General features: G+C 33.2%; 2 protein-coding genes across 5 annotated transcripts in view; one reads left to right on the plus strand and one right to left on the minus strand.

Moving 5' to 3' along the window:
• Nucleotides 1-21,682, plus strand: part of RALGAPA1 (Ral GTPase activating protein catalytic subunit alpha 1) — a 247,730-nt gene that overhangs the window by 21,219 nt on the left and 204,829 nt on the right. For all 4 annotated transcript variants that reach the window (XM_044918201.1, XM_044918202.1, XM_044918204.1 and 1 more), the window contains exons 2-4: nucleotides 15,775-15,885; nucleotides 16,666-16,715; nucleotides 21,072-21,129. In XM_044918201.1, the coding sequence (XP_044774136.1) occupies nucleotides 15,775-15,885; nucleotides 16,666-16,715; nucleotides 21,072-21,129 (219 nt within the window). The remainder of the gene's footprint in view (nucleotides 1-15,774; nucleotides 15,886-16,665; nucleotides 16,716-21,071; nucleotides 21,130-21,682) is intronic.
• Nucleotides 3,158-3,583, minus strand: LOC110590710 (proteasome maturation protein-like). The gene has a single exon (XM_044918205.1). It carries the CDS (start codon nucleotides 3,581-3,583, stop codon nucleotides 3,158-3,160), a length of 426 nt encoding a protein of 141 aa, XP_044774140.1.

The following is a 21,682-nucleotide window of genomic DNA, read 5'->3' on the forward strand; positions in this document are numbered from 1 at the left end:
ATATGAAATAGTATAAAAGAGAAAGATTGTAGGAATTTTAATAGTATTTACTTTTCTTTATTCATTGTAATACATTTTCCAAATGTGCATTTGTTTATTTTCAGTATCCAGAAGAATGCCTTTGAGTGTAGGGGGATGAATTGAGAAATTATTTTCTATTTTAGAGGTATAGAACTGGATCCAGAATAGTAGTAGCAATGTATTTTGATTCTTCTATCGTCTGACCACTCAAAAAAAAGACATTATTTTATAATAATAGTGGTATACTAATAGCTGGCGTTTGACCCTGTTAAAGTGAAAGTAATGCATTCGTTCACAGTAAACATCAGTAGTTGGTGATACAATAGTTTGTAGTTTCTAGACTTAGAAAAAAAGTTTTTTCCCCAGTCTGATTTCTCTTCTCTTTTTCAGGTTAATTCTTTCCCAGACTAGCCTAGAAGTTCTAGCTCTCAGATTCAGTTAGCCAGTTAAGGTTAGGCAGATCTCACAAATTGGATATCAGGGGGTTGAATATTAGACTATCTAAAAGGAATAGATTGGCAAAATAAACAGAAATATTCATCCTTTAGCATTCTCTCCCCATTTCCCCTTACTCTCTGCCCCTGGCAACCATTAATCCACTTTCCATCTCTATGAATTTGACTATTCTAGATGTTTCATATAAATGGAATCATAAAATATGTGGTCTTTTGTGTTTGTTTTTTTTTTACTTAACATAATGTTTTCAAGGTTTTAGCATTTAATAGTACTTCATTCCTTTTTATGGCTGAATAATATTCAGTTGTATAGATATACCACATTTTGTTTTTCCATTCATCAGTTGGGGACATTGGGTTGTTTCCACTTTTTGATTATTAGGAATAATGATGTACAAACATTTGTGTGGTTGTGTTTTTAGGTATATACTTTTCCAGGAGTTGAGCTGCCAGGTCATACAGTAATTCTATATTTAACTTTTTGAGAAACTGCCAAACCATTTCCAAAGCAGCTGCATCATTTATATTCCACCACCAATGTAAAATAGAATGAAATTTCCCCACATGCTTGTCGTGCTTGTTATTATCCATCTTTCTGAGTATAGCTATTCTAGTGGATGAGAAATGGTATCTGATTGTGGTTTCTTTGTTTTTGTTTTTCCCTTGGGGGCTAATCCAGTTTACTATTTATGGGAAACAAGTGTTTCTTCAGTCTCACTACCTTCATACTAATCTGCTCTTTCAGTTTTAAAGGGTGACAGGCGGATGGCAACTCCCAGGCATCTCACAAAGTAGGCAAGTCACCTTAGGGGAAAAGTTACATATATTTGAGATAGTATTTTTACATTAATATTACTGCTTCTTGTCTGTGACAAGGAGTATCTTTCAGTTTAAGTCTTTAGTCTCTCAGCGATATTTCATAGTTTTTAGTATACAAATTTTCATTTCTTTCATTCCCAAATATCTTATTCTTTTCAGGCTGTTGTAAATGGAATTGTTTTCTTATTTTCACTTGTGGATTATTCATTGCTAGAGGATAGAGATACAGTTGATTTTGTATTCTGAAACCTAGATGAACTTTTTTTTTTGGCTCTTACAGATTTTTGTGTGGATTCCTTAGGATTTTTTATATATAAAATCATGTCATTTGTGAATAGAGATGTAATGCTTCTTTTTTACAATTTGCATGACTTTTATTTATTTTTTATACCTAATTTCTTTAGCTACTCCTTCCAGTACAGTGTTGAGTAACGGTAGCAAAAAGGGACATCCTTGTTTTGTTTATGTTTTTAGAGGTAAAGCTTTCAGTCTTTTACCAGTCAGTATGAAGTTAGCTTTGGATTTTTTCATAGATGCCCTTTATCAGATTGAGGAAATTACTTTCGATTCATAACTTTTTGAGTGTTTTTATCATGAAAAGATGTTGTATTTTGTTAAGTACTTTTTCTGTGTCTATTGAGACAATGATGTGGGTTTTGACCTGTATATTAATATGGTGTATTGCAATGATTGATTTTTCTATGTTGAACTGATCTTGCATTATGGGATAAATTCCACTTGGTCATGGTGTATAGTACTTTTTATATATTGCCATATTCAGTTTTATAGTATTTTGTTGAGGATTCCTGTGTCTGTATCAGTAAGGGATATTTGTCTGTAGTTTTCTTGTAATGTCTTTGATTTCGGAATGAGGGTGATATTGGCCTCATAGAGTGCATTGTAAAGTATTCTCTCTCTTTTGGAAGTGTTGATAGGATTCACCTATGAAGCCATTTGGTCCTGGGCTTTTCTTTTAGATCAGTTTTCCTTATTATCAAATCAGTCTTTTTACTTCTTATAGATATACTGATATTTTCTCTTTTTGAGTCAGTTTTGGTATTTTATGTCTTTCTAGGAATTTGTCCATTTTATATAGGCTATGTAATTTGCTAGCATACAGTTGTTCATAGTATTCCCTTATGATATATTTTTTTTTATTTCTGTAAGGTTGGTAGTAATGTCCTTTTTTCCAGTCCAGATTAGTAATTTTAATCTTATCTCTTCTTATCTTGGACAGTATGACTAAAGGTTTCGCAATTGTGTTTTCATTGATGTTTTTGTGTTGTTTTTTTCTTCTCTATTTCAAATATCCTCACTCTTTATTGTTTCTTTTTTTTCTGCATGCTTTAGAGTTAGTATGCTTTGTTTTCTGGTTTCTTAAGGTGGAACATTAGATTATTGATTTTGAGATCTTTACTTTCATTTAGGCATTTAAAGCTGTAAATTTTCCTCCTAGCACTACTTCAGCTGAATGCCATAAATGTTATGTTCTCATTTACATTTCAAGGTATTTTTTTCCCCGTGGATTTGAGTTAGTCTAGAGTCCTTTCATTTCAGCCTAATGGACTCCCTTTAGTATTTTTTTTATAGGACAGGTCTGCTAGCAATGAATTCTCAGTTTTTGTGTATCTGGGTATGTCTTTATTTCTCCTTAATTAAGTTTTGCTAGATATAGATACTTTTATTGCCAGCCTTTTTCTTTGTGCTCTTTGACAGGGTCATCTCAGTGCCTTCTGACCACCACGTTTTCTTTTTTTTTTTTTTATGTGTCAGTACTTTTAATGTTGTGTACATCAAATTATAGTAAAAAGATGACTGTAAACAACATGCAGCCCCTCTATTTTCATGAACAGCACAACAGATTACAGTAAACCGAGTTTATATTCCACCATCAGGTGTGGTTCTCTCATTAGTTCACTTTGTGACGGGTCATTAAGAATATCTTCAAATCCAATAGTCTCATCATTACCCCTCAAGATACCCAGTGAAAGGTTTGAACTTGGAAGAAATGGAAGACGCTGCACCTGCTGCACTGCCTTGAACTCCATTTGTAATTTTAGTGGAGCAAACAGACCCTGGATGTTTCTTAGTGTGGAAAAATTCATTTTATCTTGGTTGAGCTGGAAATTTTTTTCTGATAATTCAAGAGGATGACTGGGCAAAAGTTCATTTTTCACACAAGGAAGGCCTTTTCGAAGAAGATCATGACTTTCAAAAGGTCCACTTGCTGAAAGTTCAGTAACTGGAATACCGTCCTTTAACTGAGATCCAAGTCCTCTGGCATTCATCTTCACTTGCTTTGTGAATAGGCTCTCAGCCCCGTTACCGTCCACCACGTTTTCTAATGAGAAATCAGATCTTTTTCTTATTGAGGCTCCTTGTTAAGTGAAACATTGCTTCTTTCTTGGTGCTTTCCAAGACTTTGAGAGTTTTGTTATGAGGTATCTAGGTATGGGTCTCTTTGGGTTTATTCCACTTGGAATTTGTTGAGTTTCTTGAATGTGCACGTAAATGTTTTTAATCAAATTCAGGAGTTTTCAGCCGTTATTTCTTAAAATAATTCTTTTTTTCCCCTCTTCTCTGGGTCTCCTGTCGTACATGTATTGGTATGTTTGATTGTGAGCCACAAGTCTTTTAGACTCTGTTCATTTTTTTTTTCATTATTTTTTCATTTTATTCCTTAGATTAGATGATCAACTAACCTATCTTTGACTTTGCTGACTTTTTATTTTGACAATTCAGATGTTTTTCGGTTTGTTTCTCTTTTTTTATTCCTTCATTTGTTTCTTAAATTCCACATACGAGTGAAATCGTATTGTGTTTGTCTTTTCCTGACTGGCTTATTTGACTTAGCATTATACTCTGTAGATCCATCCATGTTGTTGGAAATGGCAAGATTTCATTCTTTTTTATGGCTCCAGTATACATACACACACACATACACACTACATCTTCTTTATCCATTCATCTATTGATGGACACTTGGGCTTCTTCCATAGTTTAACTATTGTAAATAATGCTGCCATAAACATAGAGGTGCATGTATCCCTTTGAATTAGTGTTCTTGCATTTTTTGAGTAAATACCCAGGAGTGTGATTCCCGGATTATAGGGTAGTTCCATTTTTTAATTTTTTAAGGAACCTCCATATGGTCTTCCCCAGTTGCTGTGTCAGTTTGCATTCCCACCAACAGTGCACAAGGGTTCCTTTTTCTCCACATCCTTGCCAACACTTGTTTAAGTTTTTGATTTTAGTCATTCAGGTAGGTGTGAGGTGATACCCATGATGGTTTTGATTTGCATTTTCCTGATGATGAGTGATGTTGGGCATCTTTCATGTGTCTGAGGGCCATCTGTATTTCTTTTGAGGAATATCTGTTGGTGTCTTCTATCCATTTTTCAATTGGGTTATTTGTATCTTTTTGGTGTTGAGTTGTATAAGTTCTTTATATATTTTGTACACTAACCATTTACTGAAAATTTCATTTGCAAGTATCTTCTCCCATTCAGTAGGTTGTCTTTTGGTTTTGTTGGTTGTTTCCTTTGCTGTGCAGAAGCTTTTATTTTGATGTAGTCCCAATAGTTTATATTTGCTTTTGTTTCCTTTGCCTCAGGAGACCCATCTACAAAGATGTTGCTATGACCAGTGTCAGAGAAATTATTGCCTATGCTCTCTTCAAGGATTTTTCCATAAAAATGGTCTCACATTTAGATCTGTAATCCATTTTGAGTTTATTTTTGTGTATGGTGTAAGAAGACGGTCCAGTTTCATTCTTTTGCATGTAGACTTTTTCCTATTGCATATTCTTTTTGTTGAAGATTAATTGACCATATAATTGTGGGTTTATTATGGGGCTTTCTATTCTTTTTTTTTTTTTTTTTAAGATTTTTATTTATTTTTTGACAGAGAGAGAGAGACAGCGGGAGAGGCAACACAAGCAGGGGGAGTGGGAGAAGGAGAAGCAGGCTTCCCTGCCGAGCAAGGAACCCGATGCGGGGCTCGATCCCAGGACCCTGGGATCATGACCTGAGCCAAAGGCAGACGCTAAACGGCTGAGCCACCCAGGCGCCCCTGGGCTTTGTATTCTGTTCCAGTGATCTGTGTGTCTACTTCTGTGCTAGTATCATACTGTTTTAATCATTACAGCTTTGTAATATAAGTTGAAGTCTGGAATTGTGATACCTTCAGTTTTATTTTTCTTTTTCAAGATTGTTTTGGCCATTCAGGGTTTTTTGTTTTGGTTTGGTTTGATTTTTGTGGTTCCATACAAATTTTAGGATTGTTTGTTCTCATTCTGTGAAAAATGCTGTTCTATTCTGATAGGAAATGCATTAAATCTATAGATTGCTTTAAGTAGTATAGACATTTTAACAATATTTGTTCTTCTAATCTATGAGCATGGAATGTCTTTCCATTTCTTTGGGTCATCTTTAATTTCTTTCCTCAGTGTTTCATAGTTTTCAGAGTACTTTCATCTCTTTGCTTACATTTATTCTTACGTATCTTATTCTTGGTGCAATGTAAATGGGATTGTTTTCTTAATTTTTCTTTCTAGTTTATAGTTGGATAAACTTTTTAATAGGAGATAGAAGACTACTAATAAAATTCAGGCAAGAGACCATAAATACAAAACTAAATGGCAGGGGGATGGGCAATAGAGAGAAAGAAATGTACTGCAGAAGTATTTAGGAAGGGAAACTTGGCAAGAAAATGAACGATTTGTTGAGGGGTAAGGGGTGGGATGGGAGGAGAGTTAAAAAGAGGGGGAATGAGTCTGAAATGTCAGGCTTAAGAGATAAGTGATACTACCAACCTAGGAAGGGAATACAGAAGCTAGAGAAGATGAAGGGTGGTGGATTTACTTGGGGGTCAAGATGAATGTGAAATACCTGTGAAGTTTGTAATTGGATAGGTAGTCCTCAGGAGAGGCCATGAAACAGCACCTAAGGATTTGAGAGGTATTTGTATATAGATAGAGTTCATTTTGCAGTATTTAATGAAGGTGGAAGAGGAGATATTCCTGATAGACCCCAACATTTAAAGGGGAGGGTACAGAGGAAGAGAAGTTCATAATGGAGATGGAAAAATGTAGAGGAAAAAAAAAAAAAGGAGTGCTCACCCCCTTTTCTGATCCCATCAAAGTTTTAATTGGTCACTGTTGCTAATATTCTCCCAATAATTTTTCTTATACTTTCCCTTTAGCACTCACTGTCCTGTTTAGCCCTAAACTTTAATATTACAGCCATTTACCTGTCTTGGGAAGTGGCATAGAGTAAGACATAGAATTTTTACCTTACACTTACACCAACTTGGTTTTGTCCTGGTTTCCTTGAATCTTTTCAGTTTAGTTTTAAATGAAGAGGTAGAATGAAGTTAATAGGGACCTATCCTTTGAAGCTTCTGGGAGAACTAAGAAAACAAAAGTGTTTCGCTCATTCCTTAGAAAACAGTGGATGTTCAGTAAATACTACTTTCTTTCCTTCACATCTTTACAGCCATATCAGAATTCTTTTCTTTCTTTGCTCTGTTATGAGGAAAGCAGCTTATACCAATTTACACTAACACATGAATGGTGTTTAAATCCTTACACTATGTGTTGGAATGGATTGCTTTCACAAATGAATTTAAGGAGTAAAATTTTAAGTATTGTGATAAAGTGAAGGAGGATATGATTAGCCAAGATAAGGAGAGATACTTTAGGGCAGTATGCATACAAGTGGACTAAATCCTCTGAATTCTTGGTATCTTTCACTCTTTACTTGTTCTGAATCTTCCAACAATCCACCTCAGCCTCTGTGTAGCTTTCAAATAATTCTTTAAAAATACTATTCTTTCAGAAAGAGTTTGATTTAAAATGGTCAAGAGGTTATTTTATGCTATGGCCTGCTGCCTGAAGTGTGGCTATTCTAATATTGTTGATTGAGGACACAGAAGAGCTGATTTGGAGCCATTTAGTAGTTTAGGATGACCTGGGCAAGTTACCTAACTTCTCTCAGGCTTAGTTTCATAAAAGGGAGATAATATACTTGTTTCAAAAACATAATTGTGGAGAATGAGTAAGGTCATGTATAAGTAACTGTAAAAGTGTTATCTATGCAAATGTGAAATACTAAGTAAGCATAAGTGATTATAATTGCTTTTGTCTTATACTCACTTTGAGATCATGGTCACTTACTAATGCTTCCTTTAGTGTTTTCTCTTTTCCTTTTTAGTTCCAGAAGTTATTATCTTGCTATCAGTTGTAACCATAATCACATGTCAGGAACTTTTCTGCAGTTATTTTGAAGCATCAGTTTGATAAGGAGATAAGCTACATATCTTAAAACTATTTTGCTTGCTTTGAAATTTTAGTAGGTTTTTAGTATGGTTTCCAGCAGGATGTTTGTTACTTGTATCTGCTTTTTATAGTGAAGGAATAATGAATAATATATATTTGAAAGATAAAAACAAACATCTTAAGCATTTGAACAGGAGAAAGGTCCCTAGATTTATTTTTATGAATTAAATCACTCAGAACAGTTATCAGTAGAGAAGTTAACTTGCCTGCCTGCTACATTGTTAAATACGAGAATGAGCTTGCCATTTTTGTTTACTTTAATATTGGTTCATTATATAAAAATGAAAATCAGTTTTAATGATTATTTTCTAGGAATCAGTATTTCTAGTTGAAATTACTTATGATTAGTGTTGAGTCACTAGACTATACTTGTGAAAACATTAAAAAGGTCATTTTGGGGTTTTGTTTATGTTGCTTTAAATTCCTTCAAAAATGTCTTCTGAGTGCTTTCAGAGATACTTAAATTTTTTTCTTGTGAATAATACATTCACATGTGTAACAGGCCTCTGTGGGCACAGATGGTCATAGGTTTAGGTATTAAGAAAATATTCTGTGGATCATGGCATTTCCTAGAATATTACTTACTCCAATTTTGGAGTTCCATTCCCCTCCCTCCCTTCACTTCAGAAAACATAATGGAATGAAAATGAATGGAAATTGTCTTGAATCTGTATGATTAATTTTTTAAATAGGTTTATTGAGGCATAACTGATACATAGTAAACTGCATATATTTTAAATGTGTACAGCTTTTATTTCTTGTGGGCAGTGTATAATTGGGTTTTGCTTTTTTATCCAATGTGACAGTCTTTGACATTTTGGGGAATCATTTTTATTTTATTTAGTGTGATTATTGATATGCCGAGATTAGAGTCTGTTATCTATTAGAGTCTGTTATCTATTCTTTGTTATTTATCCCTATTGATCATTGTTTCTCTTTTTCTGTCTTCATTTGGATCCATTAAGTATTTTTTGTGATTTTATATTATCTCCTTTTTTGGTCATTGCCAGTACCTTTTCTGTTTTGTTTTAGTAGTTGTTTTAGTGTTTATAGTATATATCTTGAACATATTAAAGTCTGCCTTCAAGTGTGAGTACACAATTTGTCATGTAAGAATGTTACAATAGTTGACTTTCCAACCTATATACTTTTATTTTCGTGCATTTTACTTTTACATATGTTTACATATGTTATAAATTCCACAATGCATTGTTATTATTTTTGTTTGAGTAGTTATCTTTGGAAAAGTTTAGAAAAATAAATCTCAGGCATTTACTCTGTTGTTACTATTTTCAGATCCATATTTCTGTCTGATAATATTTCCTTCTGCTTGAAAGACTTTATCATTTTTAGTAGTATTTAGGTCTGTTGCTGATGAATTCTTTCAGCTTTTGTATGTTTGAAAATGTCTTTATTTTGCCTCTGTTTTTGAAAAATTTTTACTGGATATAGAATTCAGCTGGACAGTTTTTTATTTTTTCAGTGCTTTAAAGATACATATTGTTTTTATTTGCATTGTTTCTAATGAAAAATCTGATATCATCTTTATGTTAGTTACTATGCAACATTTTTGTTTTCTTTTTTCCAGCTGCTTTTAAGATTTTCTCACCATTTTGAGCAATTTAATCATTATGTGCCTTGGTGAATTTTTCTTGTTTTTGGAGTTTTTTGAGCTTCATGCATATGTGGATTTGTGATTTGCATCAAGCTTGAAGATTTTCAGCCAATTATTCTCCAAATATTTTTCTGCTCCTTTGGAGCAGAATTCCTTAGAGTTTTCAATTACTCATATTATTAGGCCACTTGAAGCTGTTCATTAATGTGCTTTTCAATTTTTTGGATTATCATTTTTCTGTTGTGTTTCTTTTGGGTAGTTTCTATTGCTGTGGCTTAATTCCAGCTAGTTTACACCATCTACACTATAGTTTTTACCTATAGAAGTTTGATTCGGATGTTTCTTTTTTTATGTCTTCCATTCTCAACTTCTTGGATATATGGAATACAGTTAGAGCAACTATTTTAATGCCCTTTTCTGCTCCTTTTCGCACCTGTGTTAAAATGTAGTTTAAATCTGATTTAATGATTACTCTCTTCATTATGAATTAGGTTTTCCTGCTTTGCATGCCTGGTAATCATCAATTATATATAAGACATTGTGGATTTTACCTTGTTGGGTCCTGGATATTTTGTATACCTATGAATTTTCTTGAGGTCTTTTCCTGTTCTGGGATTCACTATTGGAAGCAGTTTGATCCTTGTGTATCTTGCTTTTCTGATATATTGGGTGGCTTTAAGTAGTGTTCTTCAGTCTAGGGTAAATTGCTCTATGAAATATGAGTCTTTCTAATCTAGTTTGTGGGAATAGGTACTCTTTTTGGCCTGTGTGAATGCCTGGGACTTTTATCTTTATTCCTTTCTGTTACACTCCTCCTTTAATATGGGGGTTAGCTTTCGTTATTCATGCTTAATTTATTTCCTTTCCGTCAGAGAGCATAGTTTGTGGTATGTGACTCTTGGTAATTTTTCTGTTTGTGTCCTTATTTAGTTTTGTAAATATACCACTTTTGCATGAAAAGATTTATTCTCTGTTGGATTTAGAGTTTTATTTAGTAGAGTTTTATTAGTTAATACTAAGTGTGTTGTTCAAATCTTCTGTGGACTTACTAGTCTTGCCTCTATTAAATAGGAAACAGATGTATAAAATCTACCACACAATTAGTGAGTTTGTTTCTCCTTAGAAATTTGTTGGTCTTTGCTTTTTATATTTTGAAATTTTTCATGCAAATTTGGAATTAAAGCTTCCTGGTAAATACAATCTTTTATCAAAATACATTGACCCTCTTTATTTTTAAAGATTTTATTTATTTATTTGACAGAGAGAGAGATAGCGAGAGAGGGAACACAAGCAGGGGGAGTGGGAGAGGGAGAAGCAGGCTTCCGGCTGAGCAGGGAGCCCGATGCGGGGCTTGATCCCAGGACCCTGGGATCATGACCCGAGCCGAAGGCAGACGCTTAATGACTGAGCCACCCAGGCGCCCCTGACCTTCTTTAATTGTAGTAATTCTTAATATTTGCTTTGACTTTTATCAAGGAATCAACATTGGTATTTTTGGTTAGTATCTCAGTGATATATTGTATTTTATTCCTTTAATCCTTTTGGGTTAAAATTTTTGTTCTTAGTAAATACCTTAGTATTTGTGGGTGTCTTAAAATGCAGTGTGATTACAACTATCTCTTAATTGAAGCATTTAATTCATTAACTTTTTTTGTAAATACTATGTATTTATATTTATCACCTCATTCATCTTTATTGGGGTGCTTTTCTTTACTCATTTCTGTTAGCATAAACTCTTCTATATTTTCCTCTTCCAGTGGTTCAAAGTTTTGCATTGTTATTACTCTTTTAGTGGTAACTCAAAACATTTCACTAGTATACTAATATTAAAGTCAGAATTCATCAGTATTTCTATTCTTTCAACAAAGATCTTAAAATATTCTTTCTAGCATTTGTTTCATCTTTGACATTATTGCCTATTATTTTACTTCCTCCTGGTTAGTAACCTTTTGTGTTACGAGTTTTTTGTTTGTTTTTTTTAACCATTCAGTATTCGTTTATATTTACCCATGCATTTTCCAGTTTTTTGCTCGGTTTTGCTTTTTTCACTTCTATATGAGTTTATTTCTCCTCTTTCAGAAATCTCTTATATTTCTTTGAGTTTGAGTGAGGTTTTTCAAGTTTTAAACCCTAAGGATGTTAGAAAATGCCTTTTCTTCATTTTCGTGTTCATGTTACTGAACAGTACTTTAGCTGAGTGTAGAACTTCAGATTGACTATTATTTTTCCTTAGTTAGTTTGAATATAAAGTTGCATTGTCTTCCTGCTTCTATTGGGCTGATGAGAAGTCTGCTGTTAGTTTTGATATTCTTATATAGGTAATTTTTGTTGTTTTAATATTCCCATTTTGTTTTTGGTGTTAGGATGTGTCCATGTGTAGATTTGTATTTATCCTACTTGAGACTCAATATGCCATTTTTAGTTTGAAGATTTTAGGTAGTTCATAGATATTATTTTTTTGAATATTGTACATTTTCTTCCTGGAACTTCTTAGGTAGTCTGTTTTCCTTATCTTTATATTTTCCATCTTGTTATTATTCTCTATCTTACTTTTGAGTAATAGCTTCAGTTCTGTGTTCCAACTTACTTCTTCTCAGTTTCCTCCCTTTGTCCTTTTTTCTCTTCCTCCCATTTTTCAATTTATTTTCCCTTTCCCATATATCCCCTCCCCCCTTTTTGGGAGCCTAATTGTGTATTATTTATAATTTATCCAGCCTAATAGTGTACGATTTGTAGTTTATCCATTTGTGTTTTTAACCTCTCCCTCCTCCCTTGTTTTTTTTGTTTTGTTTATTTCCTACCCTGCTTTCCCCCGCTGTGTAAATTTAGTGAACTGGTGATCAAAAATATTTTGTAGAAGAGTTTTTATTTGCTGACTAGTTCATTATAAATAGATAGGGAGTCAAAAGGAAATTAGTCTAATTTTGATTCAGTATCTTTTTAGCAAGTATGTAGTTACCAGGCTTTCCTAACATGCTGTGTGAAAAGGAAATCAAGAGACTGTCTTGGCTCCTAAATTAGGTCGTAAAATCTTGAGTTGATTCATGTTTGCTTTTGCTTTGTTTTGATTTTTTTGTTTTGCTTTGTTATTCTCTCATTTTCTTCTTTCCTCTGGAACATTAGTTGCGTTTGAAACATTTAACTTCAGGAAATGTAGAGCTAATTATAGTAGCTATTTATTCTAATTTCATAGTCTTTGTTACTCTAAACTACTATGTGGGGAAAAATAGAATACTTTTCCTGTTTTTCTCAGTTGTATATGTTTTTATTTTGAAAGTCTATAAAATATGTTTAGTATTTGATGACTTCATATCTTCCTATGGCAGATAATAAATTACTGGTGTTCTATTCCTATTACACTGGAGGCTGAATAACATAAGGTTAAAAGCATGGGCAGTGGATCCAGGCTGTATTGTTTAAATCCCTGTCTCTGCTTTTTACTAGCAGAATTACTTAAACTCTCTGTGCCTGTTTCCTCATCTATAAAATAGGGATAATAATAGTACTTATTTCATAGTGTCATTGTGAGAATTATAGGAATTCATTTCTGTAAATCACTTACAAGAGTGTCTAACATATAGGAAACATTCAGTTTATGTTAGCCATTATGTTTTTCTAGTTCTGTGAAAAGTCACACAGGTAGTGTTACTGATAGGAGTAGAATCTGGGTGTTCTAATTCCAGTCTAGATGAAGCAGTGTTTTACCTGTCAGGAGGTTTTGCAGTCTTTTCTAGTATAAAAATTTCTAAGTTAATAAATGAATCTAATAAAGTTAAAATAACTTGTTTTATCAGTAGTAAAACATATTTGAGTACATATGGGCTGAGCACTGTGTTAGGTTTTGGGAATACTAAGGTAGACACAGTTTATATTCTAAAAAAGCTATAGACTAGTCCTGGAAAGAAGACAAAAAACCATGTAAAACAGTTATTTCCATAAGATAGAAATGTAGAGAATCCAAGGGAATAGAGAGGAGAGGGCATCCATCCTTTCCTTTGGGAGGGTAGAGCAAAGGGGAAACAGTCTTGGAAAATTCGATAGACAAGGTATCACTAAAAAATCATTATGATTATTCACAGGGTAAGATAATACATGAAAGAGAGTTTAAAGTGCTGTCTATATGTTGTTCACTATTTAACTTTATTCTGAAATCTTCTGTTGAACCTTAGAGCATTTCAAGAAATTAACTGATATTTACCTTTGAGTTTCATAACAATTAGTAGTTTATTCTTCATCTCACTCCCAGCTTCAAAAATCTTTTTTTTCCAGTGCCTTTTATACATTTATTTTTCATTATAAAAGAAATACATGCTTTTTAAAATTTTTTTAAAAGATTTTATTTATTTGAGAGAGAGTGAGAGAGATAGAGAGCACGAGCAGGGGGAGTGGCAGAGGGAGAAGGAGAAGCAGGCTCCCCACTGAGCAGGGAGCCTGATGTAGGGCTCCATCCCAGGACCCTGGGATCATGACCTGATCTGAAAGCAGACACTTAATCGACTGAGCATCCCAGGCGCCCCAGAAATAGGTGCTTTTTGCAAACAAAGTTGAATAATAGGAAGTATTTATTAAAAGTAAAAGTTCTCTATTCCCCATTTTCTCCAACCTTCTCAGTCTCCCTGAAGATAAACCAAACAACAAAATGCGTGATATGTATATGTCTGCATCTTGCTTTGAATAATAATTTGTCTCCTTTACTTTGCATTCAAGACATTTTACGACATATTTCAAGGCTATTTTTTCAATTTTATTTTTATCAAAATGTTTTAGGCTCTAACTAAAATGAATTATTTTTTCTGTATCCTATCATGCTTCATACTTTCCTCACCTTTTTGTCTTTGCTTATGCCTAGAATGCCCTTCACCGCTTCATGTTCAAAGTCCTTTCTGGCCTTAAAAGTCTTTTTATTTTTTAAAAAATTTTTTTATTGTTATGTTTATCACCATACATTACATCATTAGTTTTAGCTGTAGTGTTCCATGATTCATTGTTTGTGCATAACACCCAGTGCTCCATGCAGAACGTGCCCTCTTTAATACCCATCACCAGGCTAACCCATCCCCCCACCCCCCTCCCCTCTAGAACCCTCAGTTTGTTTTTCAGAGTCCATCGTCTCTCATGGTTCATCTCCCCCTCCGATTCCTCCCCTTCATTCTTCCCCTCCTGCTATCTTCTTCTTTTTTTTTTTTTCTTAACATATATTGCATTATTTGTTTCAGAGGTACAGATCTGAGATTCAACAGTCTTGCACAATTCACAGCGCTTACCAGAGCACATACCCTCCCCAGTGTCTATCACCCAGTCACCCCATCCTTCCCACCCCACCCCCCACTCCAGCAACCCTCAGTTTGTTTCCTGAGATTAAGAATTCCTCATATCAGTGAGATCATATGATACATGTCTTTCTCTGTTTGACTTATTTCACTCAACATAATACCCTCCAGTTCCATCCACGTCGTTGCAAATGGCAAGATCTCATTCCTTTTGATGGCTGCATAATATTCCATTGTATATATATACCACATCTTCTTTATCCATTCATCTGTTGATGGACATCTTGGCTCTTTCCACAGTTTGGCTATTGTGGACATTGCTGCTATAAACATCGGGGTGCACGTACCCCTTCGATCCCTACATTTGTATCCTTAAAAGTCTTTTTAAATAATAAATCCTGTTAAGCTTTCCTACTTTCCGTACTTTTACCCCTCTTTTAGTTTTGAAAGTAATTTGGTGTTTCTAAATTGCCATTATACTTTGTAACTTCACTTTCAGTACCTAACACTTTCTAATGTGCATACAGCTATATGTTTGATTTGGTGTGCCCTGGACTATACTGACAATTCCTTTAAAGCAATATTATCTGTATTTGAGCTTTGTAATACTTAAGTGCCTATTTATAAAGTCTGTTATGTACCTATTTACTGAATAAATGTGTTTTAGATAAGATATATAATTACTCTTAGGAATACTGATTTTAAACTGTCTTGGGGATAAGTTGAGAGAAGCATAGCTGTGAATTGAAACTAAAACTTGACTTCTTTCCTTGGTTTGGTTAAATATTCAAAATAAATTTTGAATAAATCTCTGAGACATTGTTGTGTTTTTTTTTTAGGAAACAAAGATTATGGTAACCTGATTTAACCTTTTTTTTTTTTTTTTTGAAGATTTTATTTATTTGAGAGAGGGAGAGCACACAAGTCGGGAGGGTGGGGGTCGTGCAGAGGGAGAGGGATGCAGGGGCTGGATCCCAGGACCAGGACCCTGAGATCAGGACCTCAGTGAAGGCAGACACTTACCTGACTCAGCCACCCAAATGCCCTTTAACCTGTTTTTAAAGTTAAAACTAAAATTTTTAAAAACTAAAGTTGTGATAACAAGGATATAAATAAATGCATGTCTCAAATATTTAATAGGATAAAATTTTAGGAGCAGTCCTTTGACTTTTTTGAGGGAAACTCGCCACTATGATTATTTGCTTAACATGATTTAACATATATGTAGTCACTAAAAACTTTTCGTTTCCTTTTCAGAGAATGCAGAGTCTATTGATCTTAAACAGTTTTTTGACCAACACTTTTCACATATATATTACGTGTTCTTTGAGAATTTTGTGACTATTGAAGCTAGTCTTAAACAGAAAGGTAAGATGTTATAATTGGTCCTGGCTTATGTTGATGTTTCAAACAATTGTCATAAGTAACCACTTAAAAATAGACTCTTGGACATTGGAATTTTAATGTTATTTCACTTTTTTTTGTGAAACATCTTTTAGATACCCTTTCAAAGTATGGGTTAGTAATACTGTCTTCATTCTTTTGAGAAGGCTTGGAAGATTTGCTTTTTACCTGGTCAGATTTATTTACCCGTTTCCTCATTTTCTTTGCTCTGCCTTTAGATGCCTGTGAAGTTTGAGCAGTCATTCTCATATTTTCATTTTCAGAATTTATTCTAAGTTCTCCCCGGTATATTTTTTTGTTTGTTTTTTTAAAAAAGATTTTATTTATTTATTTGAGAGAGAGAGAGAGAGCGCATGCACACGCACGTGAGTGGGGGAAGGGGCAGAGGGAGAGGGAAAAGCATACTCCCCACTGACCAGGGAGCCCCAGGCAGAGCTTGATCCCAGGACCCTGAGATCATGACCTGAGCCCAAGGCAGACACTTAACTGACTGAGCCACCCAGGCACCCTTCCACAGTATATTATTTGCTTTTAGATATAAATATGTAGAATCTAAATTTAATTGTTGAAAAGAATAGAGATGCTACAATATTATCTATACATTGAACAGAATATGCTTTAAACATTTTATTAAAGAATCACTGAGAAAATACTTTAGTGCTTGAAATATTTTAAGCTTTTTAAATGGTAACAGTGAGGACAAAATGATAATGATTAAAATATTTTTCTGTAAAAATGTTTTAGGTCACAAGTCTCAGAGGGAGGAATTGGATGCTATACTTTTTATTTTTGAGGTAAGTATCTGCCAATCAACTTTTTTTCCCTCCAAAATAATTCTTGGAACATACAAAGGAATATATTGAAACTATAAAATAGCATATATCAAAAGACTGAATTTGCTGTGCTTTCTAAGAACTGAATCACATTTTTTGACCTAAAAATATATCTGACTTAATTCTTAATTATTTTTTGAAATACATGTGTTGTTTTTAGGTAGAAATAGAATTATGTTTTTATACATTTGACACCACAGAATTGGTAATACTATAAAATAGTTAAGTGTTTTATAAATTGTTTTTCTGTATTACTTTGGATAGGGTTGGGACAAGTCTTTATTGTTAAATAACAGAAGGAAGTAGCAACATTTGATGCTCTACTAAAATTTATATTTTGTTTTTGGCATACTGATAAAAATTAGGGTCCCTTCACTTTTAAAATAACTCCTTGCTTCTTCATTCTGTCTTTCAAATCGAGCAATGATAGGAGTATTCTGATCTTTAGCAAGAATTCAGAGATCTGGAGAAAGCCAGGATTAGATCTTGTGACTTGAAAGACAGTAAAGAATTTGGAAATCTGTGTCTCAACATTGAGCTATTTTGTCTGTTGGTAATTAAAGATAATTCCCTGTTTTATACTTTGGGTACTTTGATATGGTTTAGAAGAATTTGAAGAATCTGATATCTCTCTTAGGTATTGATGTAGCTGTTGATTTAGTCAGAGTTAAAAAAAAAAAAAGAATCGTTTTTGTTTTTGTTTTTTTAAGAGTTCTAAATGGAAGTAACTGGTGTTGGTACCTATTGTGCTGTTTATTTTCAGTAATCATTGTCCCTGAGGAATTGGCTTATGTTTATCTCTCCAGGTGTTTGCATGAACTATTTACAAGGGGAATGTTAAAACATAGATGTTTTGAGAAAGAATGAAAGTATCAGCAGAAATCATTCAAATTATGTTCTCTAATATGGAATTAAATGAGGAAATCAGTAACAAGGAAATTTTGTAAATTCATAAATATGTGGAAATTAATGAACACACCCCCAAATAATCAGTGGCTTATAGAAAGATATGACATACCCAAACTTAGGGAATGCAGCTAACCAAGCACTCAGAGGCAAATTTATAGTTATAAACTTGATATGATAAAAGGAAGAATTATATCCCATCAATTACCTAAGCTTCCACCTTAAGAAACTAGAAAAAGGAGCAAATTAAACCTAAAGCAAGCAGATAAAAGGAAATAAGATTATAGCAGAAATAAATGGAAGAAAGATTTTAAAAATGGAGAAAACCAACAGAACTAAAAATCAGTTCATTGAAAAAGATCAAGAAAACTAATAATAGTTAGCCAAACTGACTAGGTAGAAAGAGTGAAGAATTAAATTACTAAATTCAGGAATTAAAAAGGAATATCACTACCAACTTCATAGAAATTGCAAGAGAATACTATGACCAACTGTATGCCAACAAATTTGATATATAAAATGGAAACGTTTCTATAAAGACAGGAAGCAGTGAGATTTAAAAAGAAATAGAAAACCTGAAGGAGTTAGAACTAGTGAAAAAATGAATTAGTATTTATTAAATAAATTAAATAATATTTATTTAATTTATATTTATTAAATTATATTTAATTTAATAAATAAAAAATATTTAAAAAATTAAATTAAATAAAATCCCACCAAGAAAAGCCCAGACCCAGATGACTTCACTAGTGAATTTTAACCAGACATTTAAAGAAAAATACCAGTTCTTCACAAATTCTTTAATTAAAAAAAGATGGTATTTCACAGTTCATTCAATGAGGCCAGTATTACCCAACCAATACCAGACAAAAACAAGGAAAGAAAATTATAATAAAATATTTTCATGAGTATTGGCACCCAAAAAATCCTAAAAAAAAAAAAAAAAAGTAAACCAAACCAAGATACATATAAAAAGGATTAAAAGAATTATACAACATCACGAAGTGGGATTTATCTACGAAATACAAAATTTAACATCTAAAAATTAACCAACTAGTAATAATAATTAAAGACAAAAAAATGCATGTTATTATCAATAGACAAAGAAAAAGCATTTGGCAAATCCAATACTTTTTCATGATAAAACACCAAACAAAATGGGAATAAAAGGAAACATCGTCAGTTTGATGTAGGACATCTATAAAAATACACATTCAAGACCATACCTAGTACTGGATACTGAGTGCCTCTTTCTTAAGATTAGGAACAAAACAAGGATATCCACTCTTGCCATTTCTATTGAATATTGCACTTGGTTCTAGCTAGCCAGGGAAATTAGGCAAGAGAAGGAAATAAGATTGAAAAAGAAGTTAAAAAAAAAGGTATCAGCAGAGAAGGCAAGATAGTAATTTCTGGAAAGTGTTCCTTCAGACATTCATGCTTGCCCTGTGTCCAGGAAACTGAGGTGTATTGATTAGTTAATGGAAGATCTTTCAGGATCTTCCTTCTGTTAAAAAATAGTGTTTATTTTCCTCTATGTAATATATACTGATCGATTGTCTTTAATGAATGACTGAATTTTCTTAGAATAAAAAGATGTTAGATACAGGGCTTTCATCTTTTGGAAAAAATATTTAACCTTTGTGCTGATGTTTTTTTACTTACAAGGGGACAATAATACCTGCCTGACCTCTACCTTTAGAGACTAATGATGATTTTTAAAAATCAAGAAATTTATAAATTAACTGACTTCCTCTTTTTGGAATAAAAAGCATCATTAGTGTTAATAATAGGATACAGGATTTATAATCTGTTTTCTTCTGTTAAGACTACACATGGTTTCTTTCATCCTTATAGTAACCCCATAAAAATAAAGACATGTTTATTTACATTTTATAAGAGGTTAAATCTGAAGTATAATAGTCATAATTTAGGAATGTTTCTGAGTAGTTTACAAACTTACCTTTTCAACTTCTAATTTTATCTCTTTCCACGCCAAAATAAATACAATTATACAATTGTTGGCTAGAGAACTTTGAGGAGGGCAATGGTAAAGAAGTTTGTTTAATTCATGTAAAATTTCCTCATCATTCTCTTGTATGAGATGGACTAATAAGATCATATCAAGTGGAAGATAGGTGTAAAACATGCATACTATCTTTTGGGGCAGAATAGTATAAAAGTACACATTTTGGAATTAAGCATATCAAGATTGGAATCAGTTCTTCCACTTTCTAATTTAAGCACATTACTTAACCCATTTTCTCATTTTTTAAATGAGATTAATAAACTCTCTCTTTAGGATGGTTCTGAGGATTAATGAGATACCATTACATGTAAAAATATCTAGTGTTTGGCCCTTATGAACACTTTGGTTCATGGCATTTCTGAAGTATAACAGTATAGTAAGAGCAGCAGTAACAACAAACTCACACACACAAAGCTCATTCAGCAAGCGGATGAGTACTGGGAGCATAGTTCAGTACCATAGTAAGGCAGCTGTTGAACTAGATTAATTCACACAGTAGAAATTTGTAAAGGGAATTAAGGTAAAATTTTGAAAGTGTTATATGTAAAAAGTGTTTACTTCCAATTAATGAAAACCTGTATTAGTTTAACTGTAAGGATCCTGAATTTTTAAATATTGTTCTTATACCTATAGCCATCGTAAATATAAGTACCTTTGGGTTCACATGAATCAAATCAGTACAAATATTTGCTGTGATTTTTGTGAAAATCAAAACAGGAGGAAGAACTACTCAAAGTGAGACAAAATGTCACACAAATAGTAGTATCTGAAAGAATTCAGAATTTATCAGTAATACCCACAATATGGAAATTCTAAGAATAGTAAATGATCATTTTGAAATATGCTAGAGTTCGTTATTTATTTAAGATTTTATTTATTTATTTGACAGAGAGAGACACAGCGAGAGAGGGAACACAGGGGGAGTGAGAGAGGGAGAAGCAGGCTTCCCGCTGAGCAGGGAGCCCAATGCGGGGCTCGATCCCAGGACGCTGGGATCATGACCTGAGCCGAAGGCAGACGCTTAATGACTGAGCCACCCAGGCGCCCCTAGAGTTCGTTATTTAATCCATAAAGAGGAATATACTTACTTTCCACATCATTGTAAAAGATAAATTTCATTAATGTCTTGTTCCAAATCTTCGTTAGTATAGCTTGTTGGGTTTTGTTTTTGGTGTTTTCAAATACTGATCAATGTGTCAGTGCTGAAATAGTGCAAGTACTGTCAGATTAACTCAAATGCTATTTTGTGTTTGTGATGCTGTCTTTTACATAAGAAACTGTTATAGGCTTATTATAAGCTCTTTGTTTAATTTTTCACATTGCACAGAATGTGGACTCATTACTTGCTTTTCATTCTTTGTTTTATTCATACTGATTTTTAGAAAATTTTACAACTTCTTCCAGAGAGAATTCATCAGCGATGGCAGTTTCATAGTATTGGTAAGTGATTTAAATATGTATTTCACATTTGACATAAATGATAATATATGAAAATGCTCTGTAGTGGGTTAGTCATTATTTGAAATGAATTTCTAGTTTATGTTTTAGTAAAAACAAATTAAAGAATATAGGACTATCCTTAATGGGAGTATGAGATAAAAATGTAGATGAAGGATTTCCAGTCAAAATGGCATATTAAATTTCTTTGATCTGTCTGTTCCTTTACTTTAGTAATGATAAAACTAAAAAACCAAAAAAATAAAAGGCTCAGCATCAAAATAAACATCTCAGAATCAGAAATGTAAAGTGCCAGGTAGAGTGAATATTTGGGCTCCAGATTTGAAAGCAAGCGGTGTCATCCGGTAGTTTGCTCCACAGAAAATAGTGAGGGGAACTAGAGTTAACCTTCTTGCTTGAAGGGCCAGAGGAGAGCTTTCCAGATCATGGAATGAAGCCAAAAAGGAAAAAGGGCAAAAAACCCCCTGCTGTGGATTACTGTCAGAGACTAAGTAGGGAGGAGACCACAGACTTTCTGTTTCCAGGAACTAAGCCA

This window comes from Neomonachus schauinslandi, chromosome 9 (assembly GCF_002201575.2).
Source record: "Neomonachus schauinslandi chromosome 9, ASM220157v2, whole genome shotgun sequence".
NCBI classification, from domain to species: domain Eukaryota; kingdom Metazoa; phylum Chordata; class Mammalia; order Carnivora; family Phocidae; genus Neomonachus; species Neomonachus schauinslandi.